This window comes from Choristoneura fumiferana, chromosome 5, assembly GCF_025370935.1.
Source record: "Choristoneura fumiferana chromosome 5, NRCan_CFum_1, whole genome shotgun sequence".
In the NCBI taxonomy this organism is placed as follows: domain Eukaryota; kingdom Metazoa; phylum Arthropoda; class Insecta; order Lepidoptera; family Tortricidae; genus Choristoneura; species Choristoneura fumiferana.
The window spans coordinates 13,984,649-14,000,792 of record NC_133476.1 but is presented as its reverse complement, the minus strand read 5'-3'; the positions used below and the strand labels follow the sequence as shown (position 1 = coordinate 14,000,792).

Below are 16,144 nucleotides of genomic sequence, written 5' to 3'. Positions count from 1 at the left end.
ACGAGACATACCATAGTGATTAATCTACTTAAAAAAACAATAGAACTTGTTCGTGCATACTATTTGATAATATTCAATATACTGAGCGGCAAAAAACTGGCCCTCAAATTTATGCAGTTACAGGTAATTTTGTATGTAGAGTGGGCCAAATTTTGTACCGCTGAGTATATAATATTTGAATTATGTGAGTTTCCCGTACTAGCAAACACACACAAGCTTATAGCCGGGATGTTTTGCCGGCGCGCCGATTGTGCCCTGTCTCCCCAAATCGCTTGTTATGACTGCCTCCGCCACAGCGGCGCCATCGAACAACTGATGATTCATAGTTTTCGGATAAACGAGATCACGTAGGTATTTTTTAAAAACAAGTAGAACACTCACGCGGTTTTACTAATTTCACTTTTTTGCCGAAACAACTGTGCGTAACGCACAAAATATATGTAAAGAAATTTAAGCGCTTTATTTTTGACCGTCAGTATTTTTTTAATATTTAATTACGTTATCAATTATAGTTTGGTTTAACACACCGCCTGCATAAAAGTAATAAATAACGATAACCCTGCATCCAAATAAAGATAACAGTAGTGACGACTGAACCGTCCAAAATTACGTAATACAAGGCCAAAAATTCGCTAACAACTGATCCATGTCAAGGAGTAAGTAAACGAGGATAACTAAACAGACGAGCGCACCTGTCCGCTGACGTCGAATCGTGCGCAAGTCGCTGTTTACAGCGAGATCGACGAACCAATTCACGTGGAAACAGTTCATGAAAGCCTATTCAGAACTTTAAAACCTATTGTGATATCTTCAATAAGGTCATCAGTTATTATTTTCACTTTTCACTGCTTTTGTTCTCTTGCTTTTCAATACATTTATTCAAGGTGCTTCTTATACGTTATTTTCATTGTTGTCATTGACACCTTTTTCATGTTTCAGTCCATTATCAAAATTATAGGTAGTTATATTTTGTTAGCAATGAAAACTAGTCGAAATCCTTAATTATAAATTCATTTAATAAGTTGATTTGTCAGGCAAGTACCCATTGTGACGAAAATACTTTCTTATCGGTACATTTATTCATATAATTAGATAATTTACTCGTACTATGTAGTTGTCTACAAAATTGAGTTGCTACAACAGTATACGTACTTCACTTCCGCAGTATACAAAGATAATATTATTATGAACAAAATCCCGAGATTAGGGGCTGTTTCATCACCCATTGATTAATTTTAACTCACGGTTAAATGTGATGCCGTCTCCGTCTGTTCGAACAAAACAAACAGAGACGGCATCACATTTATCCGTCAAATAAATTTAATCAATGGATGTTGAAACAGGGGGTTAATGTGAATCTTTATTTTGAACTAAAGTCGCTCCGGAATAACCCTAAAATCTAGTGGAAAAGCTGCTGAGATTAAAGAAAAATCTCAGCTTCCGCTATCCTATTTTGTATAATGCGTTGACACTGGCAGAGTACTGCAAAATCACGGTACTGTGCCAACGCGTTTCGAAGAGCTTAAAAGTGGTTGGAGGTTGAATGCGTAGAACTTAGCCCAAGGCTCGGCAAGAGTCGTCGACCCGTCACCTTGCCTCGCGCCAACTTACACATTACGCAATTAGTAAATTTTATCTTCTGCGTGGACACGTACCTGGCCTTGCCAGTCTCTCGCTGAAACTCGGTGTGTACTCAAGTATTCATTCGGTTACCTATACCATCCTACACGTACAGAAGTCTTGTACATCCAAATTTATCAGCAAAGACTAAAAGGTTGCTAACAAACCCGATTTGGTACAAATTTGACTAACTATTAAATAAATAAATATCACGGAACAATTCACACCAATTGACCTAGTCCCAAAGTAAGCTTAGCAAAGCTTGTGTTATGGGTACTAAGCAACGGATAAATATAATTATATAGATATAGATACATACTTAAATACATATAAAACACCCAAGACCCGAGAACAAACATTCGTATTTTTCATACAAATATCTGCCCCGACACGGGAATCGAACCCGGGACCTCAAGCTTCGTCGTCAGGTTCTCTAACCACTAGGCCATCTGGTCGTCAACGCGTCACCCTATTGAATCGGCTTTTAATTGTTGTTGTTAACTGCTACTTTAACATTAATTTGTTTTCTTTTTCAGCGATGTGCAATGAAATCGCTGTAAAATCCCAGTGTGCTCGCACCATTGATCAACTGTTTTCATATGGGCCCGAAATTTTGGACGAAAAAAATCCATTTCGAACTGCGTGAAAAATGCGACCGCACCATTGATCACCTGCTTTCATATGGATCCGAATTTTTGAACGGATAAATCCACGTCTCAATGCAATAAATAAGTGCGAATTTTTTTAATTTACATAATATGACACATGACGAAGAACAGTTGATTGTGTTTATCAAGGGTTATGCAGTTTGACGTTTGCAAGTGGTTCCTATAATCAAGTGCATTTTTGCGGTAGAGAAAATAAACATTAAACAAAATAATCGATATAGGTTTTGAATAATGTACAACATAATTAGGTATTGTCTTAATTACTGACTTATACGGTAAACGCGAAGGCAATAATAATGTTTGGAAAGGGCTGGCAACTGCCACGCGATGTCGTTTTATATAAAAAAACAATTGTCCTCATATTATTTAGTTAGTGATAATTTTGCAGATATTTAATATTTAGTTGAACTGATGTAAGTAACCAAAGAACACTAATTTTTTACCTTGGTTATTGGAAACCTACTCCACCCGAACGTTATCGGAAAAGTGTTTCTTCTGCTGACAATTTAAATTGATTTGGAATCGCCTCTGAAAAACCTTGCGACACGAATCAGTTAGCCATATTCGGGTTTATTCCATTGAGAATGGTCTGCGTTCGGTTCCCGTAGAGTTTGCTGAGCTAACAAAGTATATAATCGCGATAGCTGAATAAAAAAACTTTGACATAGTTGGAGGTCAAATGCATATATATAGAGCTTCGTCCAAGGCTTGAGCCGAGTCGTCGACCGTTACCTTACCCGACGCCAAACTTACGCAACTGGTTGATCTGATCCTCTGCATGTGCACCTGATCGGGGTCGGCTGCCTTTTGCCAAAATTCGGCGTCTGCTGATGTAATCACGTCAACATGCAAATGTTTTGAGATGTCGGTATTGTACCTACTACTCTGTGTTATGGTCCAAGTGACTCATATTTTTCATTAGTGTTAGCGGTACGCCAAAAAGAGCTGCACATGGTGTTAAAAGCATGAAAATCGGAACGATTGATCTTCAGGCCATAAGAATCAATTTGACCCGAAGCACGAAAAAACCGGCAAAGAGCGTGTCGGACACGCCCGAAATAGGGTTCCGTAGCCATTACGACAAAATTAAGTAATATTTTTCTAAGAATTTCGTATCTTGTACGGAATATTCCAAGTTTAGCCATATTTTATACCTTAGGCTGCTATTTACTCTTAAGAGCGTTTATACCTGCTGAGCTAAGCAAAGTTGCATTTTTGTTAGTTTTTCTCGATTATTCCATAAAATTGAATGAAAATTAAAAATGTTTTTTTGATAGAACACCTCTTAATATATAAGTTAATGTGTCTACTCCAATAAGCAGATGACGTCATAACTCCTCTCCTTTTTTTTTGTGCTACGGGTCGAATTCATCTTATGGCCTAAAGATCAATCGTTCCGATTTTCATGCCTTTAACACCATGTGCAGCTTTTTACTGAATTTTGGGGTTTACCGCTAGCACTACAGTGCTACTTACTACTAACGAGCGTTTTGTTCATTTCATTCAGAAATAATATTATTATATTGGTATGAAATCAAGTAAACGTGAAATATATGTTAGTATTTTTGTGATTTTGGTGACAGGTGTGATTGTGTAACTTATATGAACATTTGTAATAAGTCTGTAATTAATATGTCTGTATTTAGTTCTATATTAATCGTCCAAAAGTAAAAAAAAATAGTAATATTGGTATAAATAATTTATTTAATTTAAAACCGGTTGTTAGTCTTTTGGACTCGGGGGGGCCTTTTAAATTTAATTCATTTTCATTTTAGTATACTTTATTCTTCCTAAATAAATAAAAACAGTTGCAGAAAATGTATGTACCTATTTATGTGCATTATTTCAAATCGGCCGCACTTATTTGGCTACTTGTCTTTTTGTTGTTTGTCAGTGTCAGGGTACCCTAAAAAAATATTTATAAAGCCAAGTTCAGCCGTGCCTTAAGGCCGCCATCAAGGAGAATCATAATAATAATAAGTTCAGCCGTGGCGGACCGATCGTCATAACAATTTTAGAGTTACATTGTCCATAGAGGCAAAATAATAATAAAAAAGACAAATGAAGGCAACCCACGTACGGTTTAACAGACATGGTGTCGATGGTGCTACGAGCGGCGTAGCACTAAGCGCCGCACGAGCAGAGAGAGGGGCGTTGGTGGGACGATCCTGCGCAGCGTAGCTATAGCTACCCACCCCGCGCGTACCTATTTATCGCAAGGCCACGATAGCGGCGCCTCAGTACGCACGCAGACAGCGGTTCGCGTTGTGCCTGCTACGACTGTGATCGACAACGCGCAACCGCATTTACGTTCGCGTGTAAATATTATGACTGACTGAACAGAACATTTATTTCGTTTTCTTTCAATTTAAATTAAAAGACTAAAAATGCTTTCGATTCTCGCGAACTCGAGGCTTCTGTGCGGACTTTTGCATGTGTTGAACTACTGTGCTGCGCGGACTTCGCTGCCGCTTCTGGTGGCGGTGGCGTCGGCGTTGCTGGTAGCACGGCTGGCGCAGCTGGTGCGGGAGGCGCGCAAGCTGCCGCCGGGCCCGTGGGGGCCGCCCGTCGTCGGCTACCTACCCTTCCTCGGCGTCCGACATAAGACCTTCCTGGAGCTGGCGCGCAGCTACGGCGTGCTGTTCTCTGCGCGCCTCGGCAACCAGCTCACGGTCGTGCTCAGCGACTATCGGCTCATCCGCGAAGCTTTCCGCCGCGAAGAGTTCACCGGCCGCCCCAATACGCCGCTAATGCACACCTTAGATGGTCTCGGTAAGTACCTTCACCTATCCTATCGTAAATTGAGTTTATCAACTTTATCATTTTTGTGCAGTTCATAGTATTTTATCTGATATCAGAATATCTACTTAATATGTTTTTGCTATCGCTGCCTTCTATTTTGTTTTGACTAAACTTGCTAATAACAAAAGGTATATTAAAAGTGAAGCACATAGTGCACATGACATGTGTGCTAGTGGGCGGTGCCAGCGCCACCCGCTCCCGGCCGCTGCGCTCGCGCCGCCCACTAGTGATCCCTCACTGCCGTCTAACCGCCTCCTTCTGTGTTGCGCAGGTATCATCAACAGTGAGGGCCGACTATGGAAAAGTCAGCGCCGTTTCCTTCACGAAAAACTTCGCGAATTTGGAATGACCTATATGGGAAACGGCAAAAAAATCATGGAAACCAGAATTAAGGTACGTTTTAGTTTCTGATCAAATTCAAAAGTGGTTTTAATGTTTAAAATTTTCTGTATATTTACAGCATTGCATCTTGTGAAAATTTTCTAATAAGAACTTTCTTTAACAGAGTGAAGTCAATGACCTTATCTCGAACCTGCACAACGCCGAGGGCGCACCTATAGATGCCAACCCTCTGCTCGCCCTCGGCGTGTCCAACGTTATTTGTGGCATCACCATGTCGGTCCGGTTCAGTCTTGGAGATGCGCGGTTCACCAGGCTGAACAACTTGATTGAAGAAGGCATGAGGCTTTTCGGAGAAATCCACTACGGTGAATACATTCCCCTCTACAACGTAAGTGATAGTTACAACTTAATTACAAAAAAAAATCAAAAGAAAAACATATAAAACATATATTCTTGGGTAAATTACTAGTAGGTACCTACATGAAAATTGATCTCTTTTTTCTTTACAGTATCTTCCCGGAAAAGCCCGCGCGCAAATCAAAGTCATGAAGAACAGAGACGAAATGTTCGGTTTTTACCAGACACTCATCGATGAACACCGTGAAACCCTGGATCTAGAGAATGCCAGGGACCTCATTGATGTGTATCTGATTGAAATCGAAAAGGCTAAGCTGGAGGGAAAAGCCGGAGAATTGTTCGAGGGAAGAGATCATGGTAAGTTACTTATCAAGATCAAGTTGCTAATTTATCCGTTTATGCAGTTTTTTGGAATTAAGGGACCACTCAACATGGTGAATAAATTATTAATAAATGGGTCTCTTTTTAGAACTGCAGCTGAAACAAATTCTCGGTGACTTATTCTCGGCTGGCATGGAAACTATCAAGTCGTCGCTGCTGTGGATGCTAGTGTTCATGCTGCGCAACCCCGATGCCAAACGCCGTGTGCAGGAGGAGCTCGATGCCGTGGTGGGTCGCGAGCGCCTCCCGACCATCGAAGACATGCCTCTGCTGCCATACACCGAAACCACCATCTTGGAGACACTGAGAATGTCAAGCATTGTCCCCCTCGCCACCACTCACTCACCAACCAAGTAAGTATTCGCATAATAGTTATGTTATGTCATAATTAAAATCCTTGCCGAATTTCAATCAAGCCTTTTTATCTTAAAAAAAATTTTGGCTAACAATCTGTTTTCTTCCCCAGGGACGTGCAATTAAATGGATACAAGATCCCGGCCGGCTCGCAAGTAGTCCCGCTGATAAATTGTATTCATATGGATCCCAATCTTTGGGATCAACCGGAAAAATTCAATCCGGACAGATTCATTGATCAGGATGGGAAGATACGACGGCCGGAATTCTTTATGCCATTCGGAGTGGGAAGACGGATGTGTCTCGGCGACGTGCTCGCGCGGATGGAGATGTTCATGTTCTTCGCGAGTATGATGCATCAGTTCGATGTGCAGCTAGCGGAGGGTGCGTCATCGCCTTCTTTAGAGGGCACGGTGGGCGCCACGATCTCGCCGCAAGCATTCCGCCTCAAGTTTATCCCCCGAACGCCGCCCGCGCCAGCGCCCGCGCCGGACCACCCGCTTTTGCGTCATGTCGGCGCGCATTAAGTGCCACGCTGACTGCGCACATTTTACCCACCAGTATTTACTGATCACTCGTTTTAGAGCGCATCGACGACCATTTATTTAAGTTTATATTGTAATTGACGACATCGCTTAAGCGACGGTCGAGGCTGTGTATAAAGTGTTCAATTTAGTAGGTAGTAATCAGAACTTTAGAGGTATTGAAAATTCCCATCGCTGAGATTATAAAATGTTATTCGTAAGTGTATGCAGTATTAAATGATGAGATGAATTCTTCAAATTATTGACTTGCAAAGTCGTTAAAAGCTACAGCATACGAAGAACATTTTTGTAAAATTATTGTTGGAGATAAGCGCTAGTTAAGTTCTAGTATACCAAAATTGTACGTTCATTCTAGGTCATTATTTATTAAGATCACTAAGAAGAGTGTCTGTTGAGTGTGATCTCATGAAGTCATGATTGTTCCGTTGCATAACTTCGTTTAGTTAGTATTCGCAAGTGTTCATTTGTAACTTCTCTAGTTAACATGATTTTATATATTGTACCTTTTGAGACTATAAGTTAACATTCCATCTTAGCATAGGTTCAACCAGTAACTAGTCTTCAAAATATTGAGTAAGTGATGTATAATTATTGGTTTAAAACAGGTGTCAAGAGATGTGATGTACAGATTCACTTATTAAATGTGGTGCGCTGGCAACGGTGGCGCTCCCTTCGCACTTCCGACCTGTCATCGGTGGCGAGTGAGCGTCTGCTTGAGCCGGATCGTATCTACTCTCAAAGTTTGGTTTTATTATTGGAGTGATCTATTAAACCAGTGGACATCATAACATTTCATTTTTTGCAACTAAATTGCTATGTACTGAATTATTTATATACTTTCAGCTCACCGCTAGATAGTATATTACCAATATATTTGCCTTGTAAACAAATCCATTTAAAAAGAATAATTTTGTAATTGTGAAATAAAACGATGAAAACTCTTAAAAAATATATTTAATTTTACCTTACGCTTTCACTAAGAACATAAAACTACCTAATAGCCTAAAATTGCCACTATTCAGCAGCGCGATTTGATGTTAAAAAAAAGTCTTCTACGTTGATAAAGATTTTTTCATTCCATGCATTCCAAGCATTCCTTTTAACATAAACATGGTGAAACTTGAGTTGAAAAAATGAAGCTTTTTATGTGTCGAACTTCGGTAAAGAAACATAGAGACACATTGCAGTTGTAGATAGATCAAATGCCTTAAAAACTGGCAACTAGCTTAAAAGTGTGTAATAATTAATGTCAAGACTTATTTATTAACGTAACGTACATAAATACCCGGCCAATTAAGAGTCAAAATCGCACACCGATGGCTCGAACAAATTTGGAAGTAATGAATATCCAGTTTGAGCAGAATCGCGTTCTTAAAAAGTTTTTAAGACAACTGGAAGTACCCTGTTGGTTTTGTATTACCCTACATTTTTTTTGAAAACACCTTTTTAATGACTGTATCTTTTGGACGCGTATACTAAGAAATTTGATTTTTTCATCGGTACAAGCGATAACAGACAGGGAGAGGTATTTGATATTCATTTTGGTTTCGACATACCTCCACGCGTTTCATAGAAAAAGGGTGTTGACAGGCGGACGGACAGACGGGCAACAAAGTGATCCCATAAGGGTTCTGTTTTTGCCATCATATTTTTTTCTGAGTTGATTAATTGAAAAAAAAAACACCATATTGCTTCAAGTCGAGTTGTATTAGTTTTCACAGGAGGCACGGAAAGATGCATACAATTTTCATTAAAAAAGAGTCATTCTGAATACGTAACAACGATAAATGATTCGTTGAATTTAAATGCGAAGATAATTATAAAAATAAAGCTTCTATAAGGGGTCGCAATAATACAGCACTGGTGGAGGTGTTAAAGTGAGACCAACCTTTCCTCTCATTTCTTCTTGAGAAGGACGATCTGAAGCTAGTCTTATTTTTTTACGGCGCAGAAGTCTCGCGACCAAGCCGCACGATATCATACGGGAAAGCTCATCACCAGGACACATACGTTTACCTATAAATTAAAGAATTCTTGTACCAACATTATACATAAAGTAAGGACGATTCTATAAAAGCTTATGTAAATAGAATAGGTATTAGAAGAGCACTTAAAAACTGTCACTAACCAGTTTGAAACGGTATGAATTCTTGAGGTTTAAGAAGAGTGCCATCAGAAGATAGAAATCGGCTGGGCTTAAACTCCTCAGGATTTTTCCACACATTAGGATCCAAATGCATTGCCCATTGAAGTGGAATCACCATGGCGCCTTTTGGTACCACGTAGTTTCCTAGCACAGTATCCTGTAAAGATTGTTTTTAAATAAAGGTAAAACTCTTGCTGAATTAAAAAATAGGAACTTTAAAGTATAGTCTCAGGTACCTTCAAACACCCGTGAGGAATCCCAACTGGCACTATGGACCGAATGCGTTGTGTTTCGCAAATAGCAGCCATAACATGTGGTAGACTGGCGCTGTCCACTTGGTCTTCTTCGGGATACACACTTAAAATCTCTTTACGTAATAGTTCCTATGAGAAAAACCGGAATTAAAATTTAAAAAATTACCTACAGGGATCCGAGTTTCATTGCTTTGCTGGATGATATCCAACTACAAATACTAGTAGTTTATTCCTTCAAAATATTTAATTGATACCAAAAAAAAATATTACTGAAGTATGAGCCTGCAGAAAAGTGACAGTTGAAATACTTATTATGTCATATCCATATCGTACCTGTTCTTCTGGATAGAGAGCCATATACAGCAAAAACCAAGCAAGAGTGACTGACGTGGTATCAAGTCCCGCTCCAAACATATCAGCTAAGAGAAAATGTAATTGTTCGTCTGTAACGAAACAGGCTGAAGCGTCTCCTTCATCGAATCTTTTTTTCTGTTCTTCAAGAAAACTATCTAAAATACATTCTCCTTCTGTTGGAATTAATGTTCCGGGGTCGAAAAAGTGTTCTTCTGCTTTATCCGTTTGCTTGCTGTATTTGATACATTTCATATGTCCTTCTGGGTGTTCGTCGAACAGGTCGAAGTGAGGTGGATATTCAGCCCCAGCGGGTTTATCCAACCCCAACATTTTCCGGCGTCTCGCTATAATACTGGCATAAAGCCTGTGAGTTTGTGCTTGACCTCGTGTTAGCACATGCATGGTCTTCTGTATAGAAGTTGAGAAAAATCTAGAAAAAAAACAGGTTGAATATTTTTTATAAAATATGTACACGAGGCAAAACATAACAGTACTAACCTCATGAAAGGCAAGAAATTGACGACTCCCGCTACGCCCATCTCGTGACAACCTTCTTCTTGTATCTGACGTAACCAATGCCAAGTTTTGTCGTCGGGAGGAAATTTGAACCCAAATATAATTTCATTTACGACATTGCCTAGAGAATTAGTTAACATGTGCGTTAAATCCAACGCTGAGCCGAGTGATTGTTCCACGTTCTAAAATATTTCTAATTGTTAAAATAAACCAGAAGCTTTTGCATTTTTAATTTCTACGAATGCAGATAAAAAATATGACTATTATGATGACCTTGCTAGGATTTCAGTGCATATTTATTTAAATTGTACAAAAAATGTGCACAAAAAAAAACATTATTTTTAATGGATCGGTACGTGGACCACAATAATTTAAGCTAAAAAAACAGTTTAAAAACATGAATACACTGTAGTTTTTGTTACTCAAATCTCCGAACATTTTGTCTTTGACATCAAAAGGTCACATTCAAGAAACACTTATACTTAAATGTTTTTGCTCGCAGGTAACAAGAAGTCGGGAATTAAATGCGTCGGGCACCTTCACACTTTATTATAGTCCCAGTATAATGACTATACTATGCAAATGCAATATCATTGCGGAATTATAATGTGCATTTTATAACTTGCTATTTTTATTACACTAAACAATAGAGTTACCTCAAGAAGCTCGTACACTCCTGATGCAATTCGCTTCTCTAATTTGTCCCTAGAAACACTGTGTTTGCTCATGCCGTAACTTTTAAGCCAAGTCGTCACCAGCCTTCTTTGGTCCTTCCATAATGGGCCTTCAGCGCATATGATTCCTGCACACAACAACATCCCAGTTAAGAAGAGAGAGCTTGTATCAGAAATAAAATTCCGAAGAAATTAATTTTGGCTTACCATTTCCGTGCATTATCCCATGAGTCAAAAATAATGGAGCTCTACCCGAAAACGTATCCTTCGCAAAAGCCTCTCTGATTAATTTATGGTCAGACAGCACCACGGCGTAAATACTGCCCATTCCAATCCCATAAATCGGCCCAAACTGCTTGGCTAATTTCGTTAATGTCAGATGTGGATGTTCGCGGTCAATGAACGGAAGATAACCGACCACAGGTAGACCCCAAGGGCCGGGTGGTAAATTCTTCCGCTCCTTAATTTTTTTAAAAATCCAAAACCCCAAGACAAATGTTACGATCCACAAGAAGAAAAAATCCATGACTTGCTGGAAACAAGATAAAAGAATAAATTTAGGTGTACACACATAGCGTGTTTTTTATATAAAAATCGCCCAAAAAAATGTTATGGCTATCAAGAAATTAAAAATATTTCTTAAAATTTAGTCATAAAAGTGTGCATTAAGTTGATGGCATTCTTATGGAAATTGTAAAGAAGGAGTAGCGTCATCGCCGCAGCTTGTAGGTTACCTAACGAGCTGAGATTTTTTAACTAGCCTTTCGCTCCGGGGTTTGTCCGGACAGTCGATTTTTTGCGAGCTTTTGTTATTTTACATAGGTACCTACCTACTTTTGTATTTAGTGAAATAGGATCAAAATTTCAGCTTATGCTGGTAGTAACTACTCATAATAATAAAGCACTTTTCTGTTCCGTCTCGCTCGTATTTCTTGCTTCTCATAGTTTGAGTAGGTAATTAGAAAATTTATGAATGGCTGTCACCTGACCATCGTCAGCTGGCGTCTTTTAAAGAGTAAATTAATATTAGGAACGAACCTATTAATATGCGAGACAAAAAACATGTAAAATATTTTGTTTGAACTATGTCACGAGACAAATTTACTCAGCAGGGCGGGGTGCCGTTCAAACAATACCTAAGTATATATAATTATTTTGTATAACGTAAATCAACGGCTGATAACGTAAATCGTGTAATACACCTTTAGCATATCAACAAAGTGAATAACTGTTGAAGAACATAACGTTTAAATTACATAACGCTCATTTTAGCATCAACGTTTGTCATAATATTTATACGTCATAATGCCGTTTATATAATTTGCATGTGATATAACAATAAGGAGGCATACTATCATTTTATATAATTAGGTCCTATGTAAGATTTGAAAAATAGGTTAGATTATATACAATCGAGGTGCGAAGCGCCTCTTGTTATGTAAAATGATCAGTATGCGTTTAAAAATATATGTATTTGAATATGACTGTTATGGTATTCGTTTATTATGCAACTAGAATTTGCCCGCGACTTCGTCCGCGTGGAATAGTAACTTTAGGAAGTATTTAATTTATTTAGAATACCTATTCTGCCAATAATAGGACATAGAAACTTCTATACGGTTTACTGAAAATAACCTTTTTTAATACATTGCTATAAATAAAAACAATTTTTTTTCTTCCATTCAATAGTCCCGAAAGCTGTGAAAAAATCAAACTTCTAAGTCAAGGCAATCAAAAGCTACAGTAATTTTTTAATAGTGTTTTGTTTTAAAAGGTGTTTCCATACAAATCGCCTCAACAGAAAAAGTTATAGGGTACTTCCGGCTGTCCTAGAAACTTGGATTTTTTTGACGACCTTCTAGATATAAACTTTTTATTTGATCCTGTCACAGGTAGAATAAAAAAAAACGCTCAAACAAATATCTACCTACTTATTTCTCATGATTTCTTTCTTTATTCATTCATTGCACATCACATATAAATGTGTAAATGAACATAGCAGTTGTTACAATTCGGTATTAGTCATATTAAATATAATGACCCGGATAACTCACGTCTTAAATCTCAGCGGCTGCTGCGACACGCGCGCGCGTTGCAGCAGCCGCTGAGTCGCGTTGCTCCGAAGACGAAGGGCTACGGATTAGCCCGAAACATGTCGAGCTAAACTCGATTTAAGACGTGAGTTATCCGGGTCATTATATTTAATATGAGTGAGTCTCACGGTAGTTTCATGTTCAAAATTGGTATTAGTCACTGTAAACTGCCTCAATGCCGAGTTTCATGGGTTTCATCGATTTATCTGTGATAATGACGACGTTCCATGTACCTAAATTTCATCCCCTATTTCATCTCCTCGCCGGTAAAATTTTCAAAAATATAAACTTTCATCCCCTTTTTCACCCCCTCACAGGAAGAATTTAAAAAAACGCGCGAACAGATATCGACTTATATCTTATTAAGTGCCTAAATGCCAAGTTTCATGGTTTTATCTTCGACAGCGACGAACTTCCACCATATAAACTTTCAACCCCTTAAAGCTTCTTTTTCGCAATAAAAGATATGTTCTTTCCTAAGGTCTATTCTATCACTGTACCAAATTTCATAAAAATTTCATAAAAGCGGTTTAGGCGTGAAAGCGTAACAGACAGACAGACAGAGTTACTTTCGCATTTATAATTTTAAAATAATAGTATTATAGCATATATAATATTAAAGTATATAGTATGGATATGGATTACAGATTATGTCGACCGTTTATTATTTGCTCGGAAATCATGTAATTTGTTGTTATTGTATTTCATATTTATTTATACTCGTTGAATTTGTATGTGGATAAAAAATTTGCATTTCGATTATGTTCCTACCTACAACGCGAATATTAGCAAAGTTGTTCTTAAGGAAATCATTCGACACCCCGCCAAGCGACTACGATGTCGTTCTCTTACGCGCAGGGCAACGCCTAAAATTAAGGTAGAATTTAAACCACGTTCGGCACTAACAATCGTCTTTGGAAAAAAAACAGCTAGATCTCTAGGAGAGATCCCTTTTTAAGTAAGTATTTAAGTTCACCTGAAAAGGACACACTATGTCAAAGTGAATCGCTTTTTTGCGATCACTCGCGCTAATTATCTAGAGTTTGAACAGCGTGATTTTTCTTGTCACACGTGGCTAGGCGATTAAATAGGATTAAAGTAATCCATCTGTCGATGTTAAGGGCTTACTTGCTTCCTACTTAATTATCTAATATTTCTAGCAAGGCCCTCAAATCACCCGTTACGCATCATATCTTGTATTAGGTACATATGATAAGTTACCTATTATGCCGAACAAAAGTCGAGTAGCAGAAAATTTGGTTTAAAACAAAGTTGGATCCAAACAAACTTACATACGAGTATGATGTGGGAACATGATTAAACAAAATAAAAGCTACTTACCAGAGGTTCACGATTATGTCATCATCAATTATTTATCGATATGGTGTAGTCAAAAACTGTAGGTAGTCAATTAGCAAGAATATGAGTATTTTAACAATAATACAAGTATTCAGTCAGGTGCATAATATTCATAAGGCACCTCGTAAGTTCCTCAAACCTCAAATCTCGTAAGTCTAAACAGTAATATATCAAAGAAAGAAAAGCTCTACTAAATTCTATTTATTGGATAGAATTAACGACCCTCACGGCATCTATGGTCGCCTCGCGGCCACCATGCATATATCGCCAGTTTGGCAGTGGTGCCATCTAGTAACATGTCTATCTTTGAACACTGTGTTACCATTCACTGTCCTGCACGACATCGGATAGTAGGTATAAGTATCAACCTTTGAAGGCAAGCATTCAAATCTTACACACATCTTTTTATTACGATGACGAATCAAATAAACAAAATTGACTATAACTTATAACAGTGACTTCATGCACGACAGTGAACAGGTTATTTATACGCCCAATGTTACCAACATTAAAATATACGTGAGGCCCAATTGGGTCAATTGAAATAGATACTAACAATTCAAAGGACTATAATACTTAATACAGTATACAATAACTACTCACCGAAATTAAAATATGATGTTCCTGTTAAAAACCACACACTTCTCGTTCTACCTGATGTTTAATGACGGGTTTTGATAAGTTATATCACTCTTAAGTAGCTCAATGTTGATATCCGAGGCGCCGACTATGCGGCCATCGGAGCGTGCGTATCTACTAGTCACGTGGGTTCGTAAACGTCGACTGAACAGCGCAAGGATCAAAAATGGTAACATACTTGAATTCAAGCTTCAGATCTGTTATTCTAAATCAGAATTTCATTTTTAAATCATCTAAATTTATGCGGGATCTTTCCAGAACAGTATGGGGCCGTTTTGCATCTGCGCAAGCAGGTAAAAAGTTTGGAATCAAATTACCAGGATTTTATAGATTGCATTGAAAGATGGTTCCGTCTTTCGGGGCATCCGCTTATGAATAGGTGTCAGGTATAACCTTCACACAATCACTGATAGTGATAAATAATACGTGAACATGATACCGTATCGTCCCAATACGATTAGTCTAAAAATAAGTATAGCAATGAAAAAAACTAAAAATAGCATAGACGATTTTTAGTAGAATAAGCATAGATACCTAGACCTCCTGATGTTACCAAATAATAAACAGCAGGCTCATTATCTATTGCAGATTTCTAAAACTGTACTTAACCTATTCTAAAATAATGGGTAGGAAACAAAAAAACGCCGTGACTTTACATTCTAAAATATACGAAACATTACGATTCATAGATTTATTTTCCTTATTTGTTATACTTGCAGTTGGTAATCAATCATGACTTTATTCCACTATACAGTATTTACTTAAGTTTTCAATTACATACGTAATCTGAGCTTCCTTTCTGTCGTAATTACTTACATTTAAGTACATTCAGTATAGTTCGGATACAGGCGCAAAACGTTCTTAAAAAGGAACATTATCATTAAAGCTAGACATGTATTAACCAACGCATAATCAATAATCGAAGGTGCAGATGTAATTAGTGCGAATGAATAAATTAGGCTCTACATAGATAACATTAAAACAAAATAAAATACAACTGAAGTAAAAAAAAAATTAAAGCATTCCAAAAAAGCCTATTA

At 38.0% G+C, this 16,144-nt stretch overlaps 2 protein-coding genes across 3 annotated transcripts; one reads left to right on the top strand and one right to left on the bottom strand.

Moving 5' to 3' along the window:
* Positions 1-4,017: 4,017 nt before the first annotated feature.
* Positions 4,018-7,809, top strand: Cyp18a1 (Cytochrome P450 18a1). The gene is made up of 6 exons (XM_074088078.1): positions 4,018-5,060; positions 5,362-5,483; positions 5,596-5,820; positions 5,942-6,146; positions 6,259-6,523; positions 6,637-7,809. Exons 1-6 carry the CDS (start codon positions 4,676-4,678, stop codon positions 7,049-7,051), a joined length of 1,617 nt encoding a protein of 538 aa, XP_073944179.1. The 5' UTR covers positions 4,018-4,675; the 3' UTR covers positions 7,052-7,809.
* A 946-nt stretch (positions 7,810-8,755) lies between these two features.
* phtm (cytochrome P450 enzyme phantom) lies at positions 8,756-15,382 on the bottom strand. 2 transcript variants are annotated; one of them, XM_074088076.1, is made up of 8 exons: positions 15,069-15,382; positions 11,221-11,545; positions 10,996-11,141; positions 10,322-10,521; positions 9,803-10,253; positions 9,452-9,598; positions 9,198-9,372; positions 8,756-9,085 (listed from the first exon to the last, which is right to left on the bottom strand). In XM_074088076.1, the coding sequence occupies exons 2-8, from the start codon at positions 11,537-11,539 to the stop codon at positions 8,904-8,906; spliced, it is 1,620 nt and encodes a 539-aa protein (XP_073944177.1). In that variant the 5' UTR covers positions 11,540-11,545; positions 15,069-15,382; the 3' UTR covers positions 8,756-8,903. The 2 variants fall into 2 exon arrangements, with proteins under 2 accessions (XP_073944177.1, XP_073944178.1); XM_074088077.1 differs by lacking the exon at positions 15,069-15,382 and adding an exon at positions 14,448-14,704.
* Positions 15,383-16,144: the final 762 nt, after the last annotated feature.

Bases quoted from the DNA above. Each gene is read 5' to 3' on its own strand.
- Cyp18a1 (XM_074088078.1), top strand. From the start codon at position 4,676: ATGCTTTCGATTCTCGCGAACTCGAGGCTTCTGTGCGGACTTTTGCAT. The intron at 5,484-5,595 runs GTACGTTTTAGT...TTTCTTTAACAG, and splicing joins TCATGGAAACCAGAATTAAG to AGTGAAGTCAATGACCTTAT. The intron at 6,147-6,258 runs GTAAGTTACTTA...GTCTCTTTTTAG, and splicing joins GTTCGAGGGAAGAGATCATG to AACTGCAGCTGAAACAAATT.
- phtm (XM_074088076.1), bottom strand. From the start codon at position 11,539: ATGGATTTTTTCTTCTTGTGGATCGTAACATTTGTCTTGGGGTTTTGG. The intron at 10,254-10,321 runs GTTAGTACTGTT...TTTTTTTTCTAG, and splicing joins AATTTCTTGCCTTTCATGAG to ATTTTTCTCAACTTCTATAC. The intron at 9,373-9,451 runs GTACCTGAGACT...CAATCTTTACAG, and splicing joins TTCCTCACGGGTGTTTGAAG to GATACTGTGCTAGGAAACTA.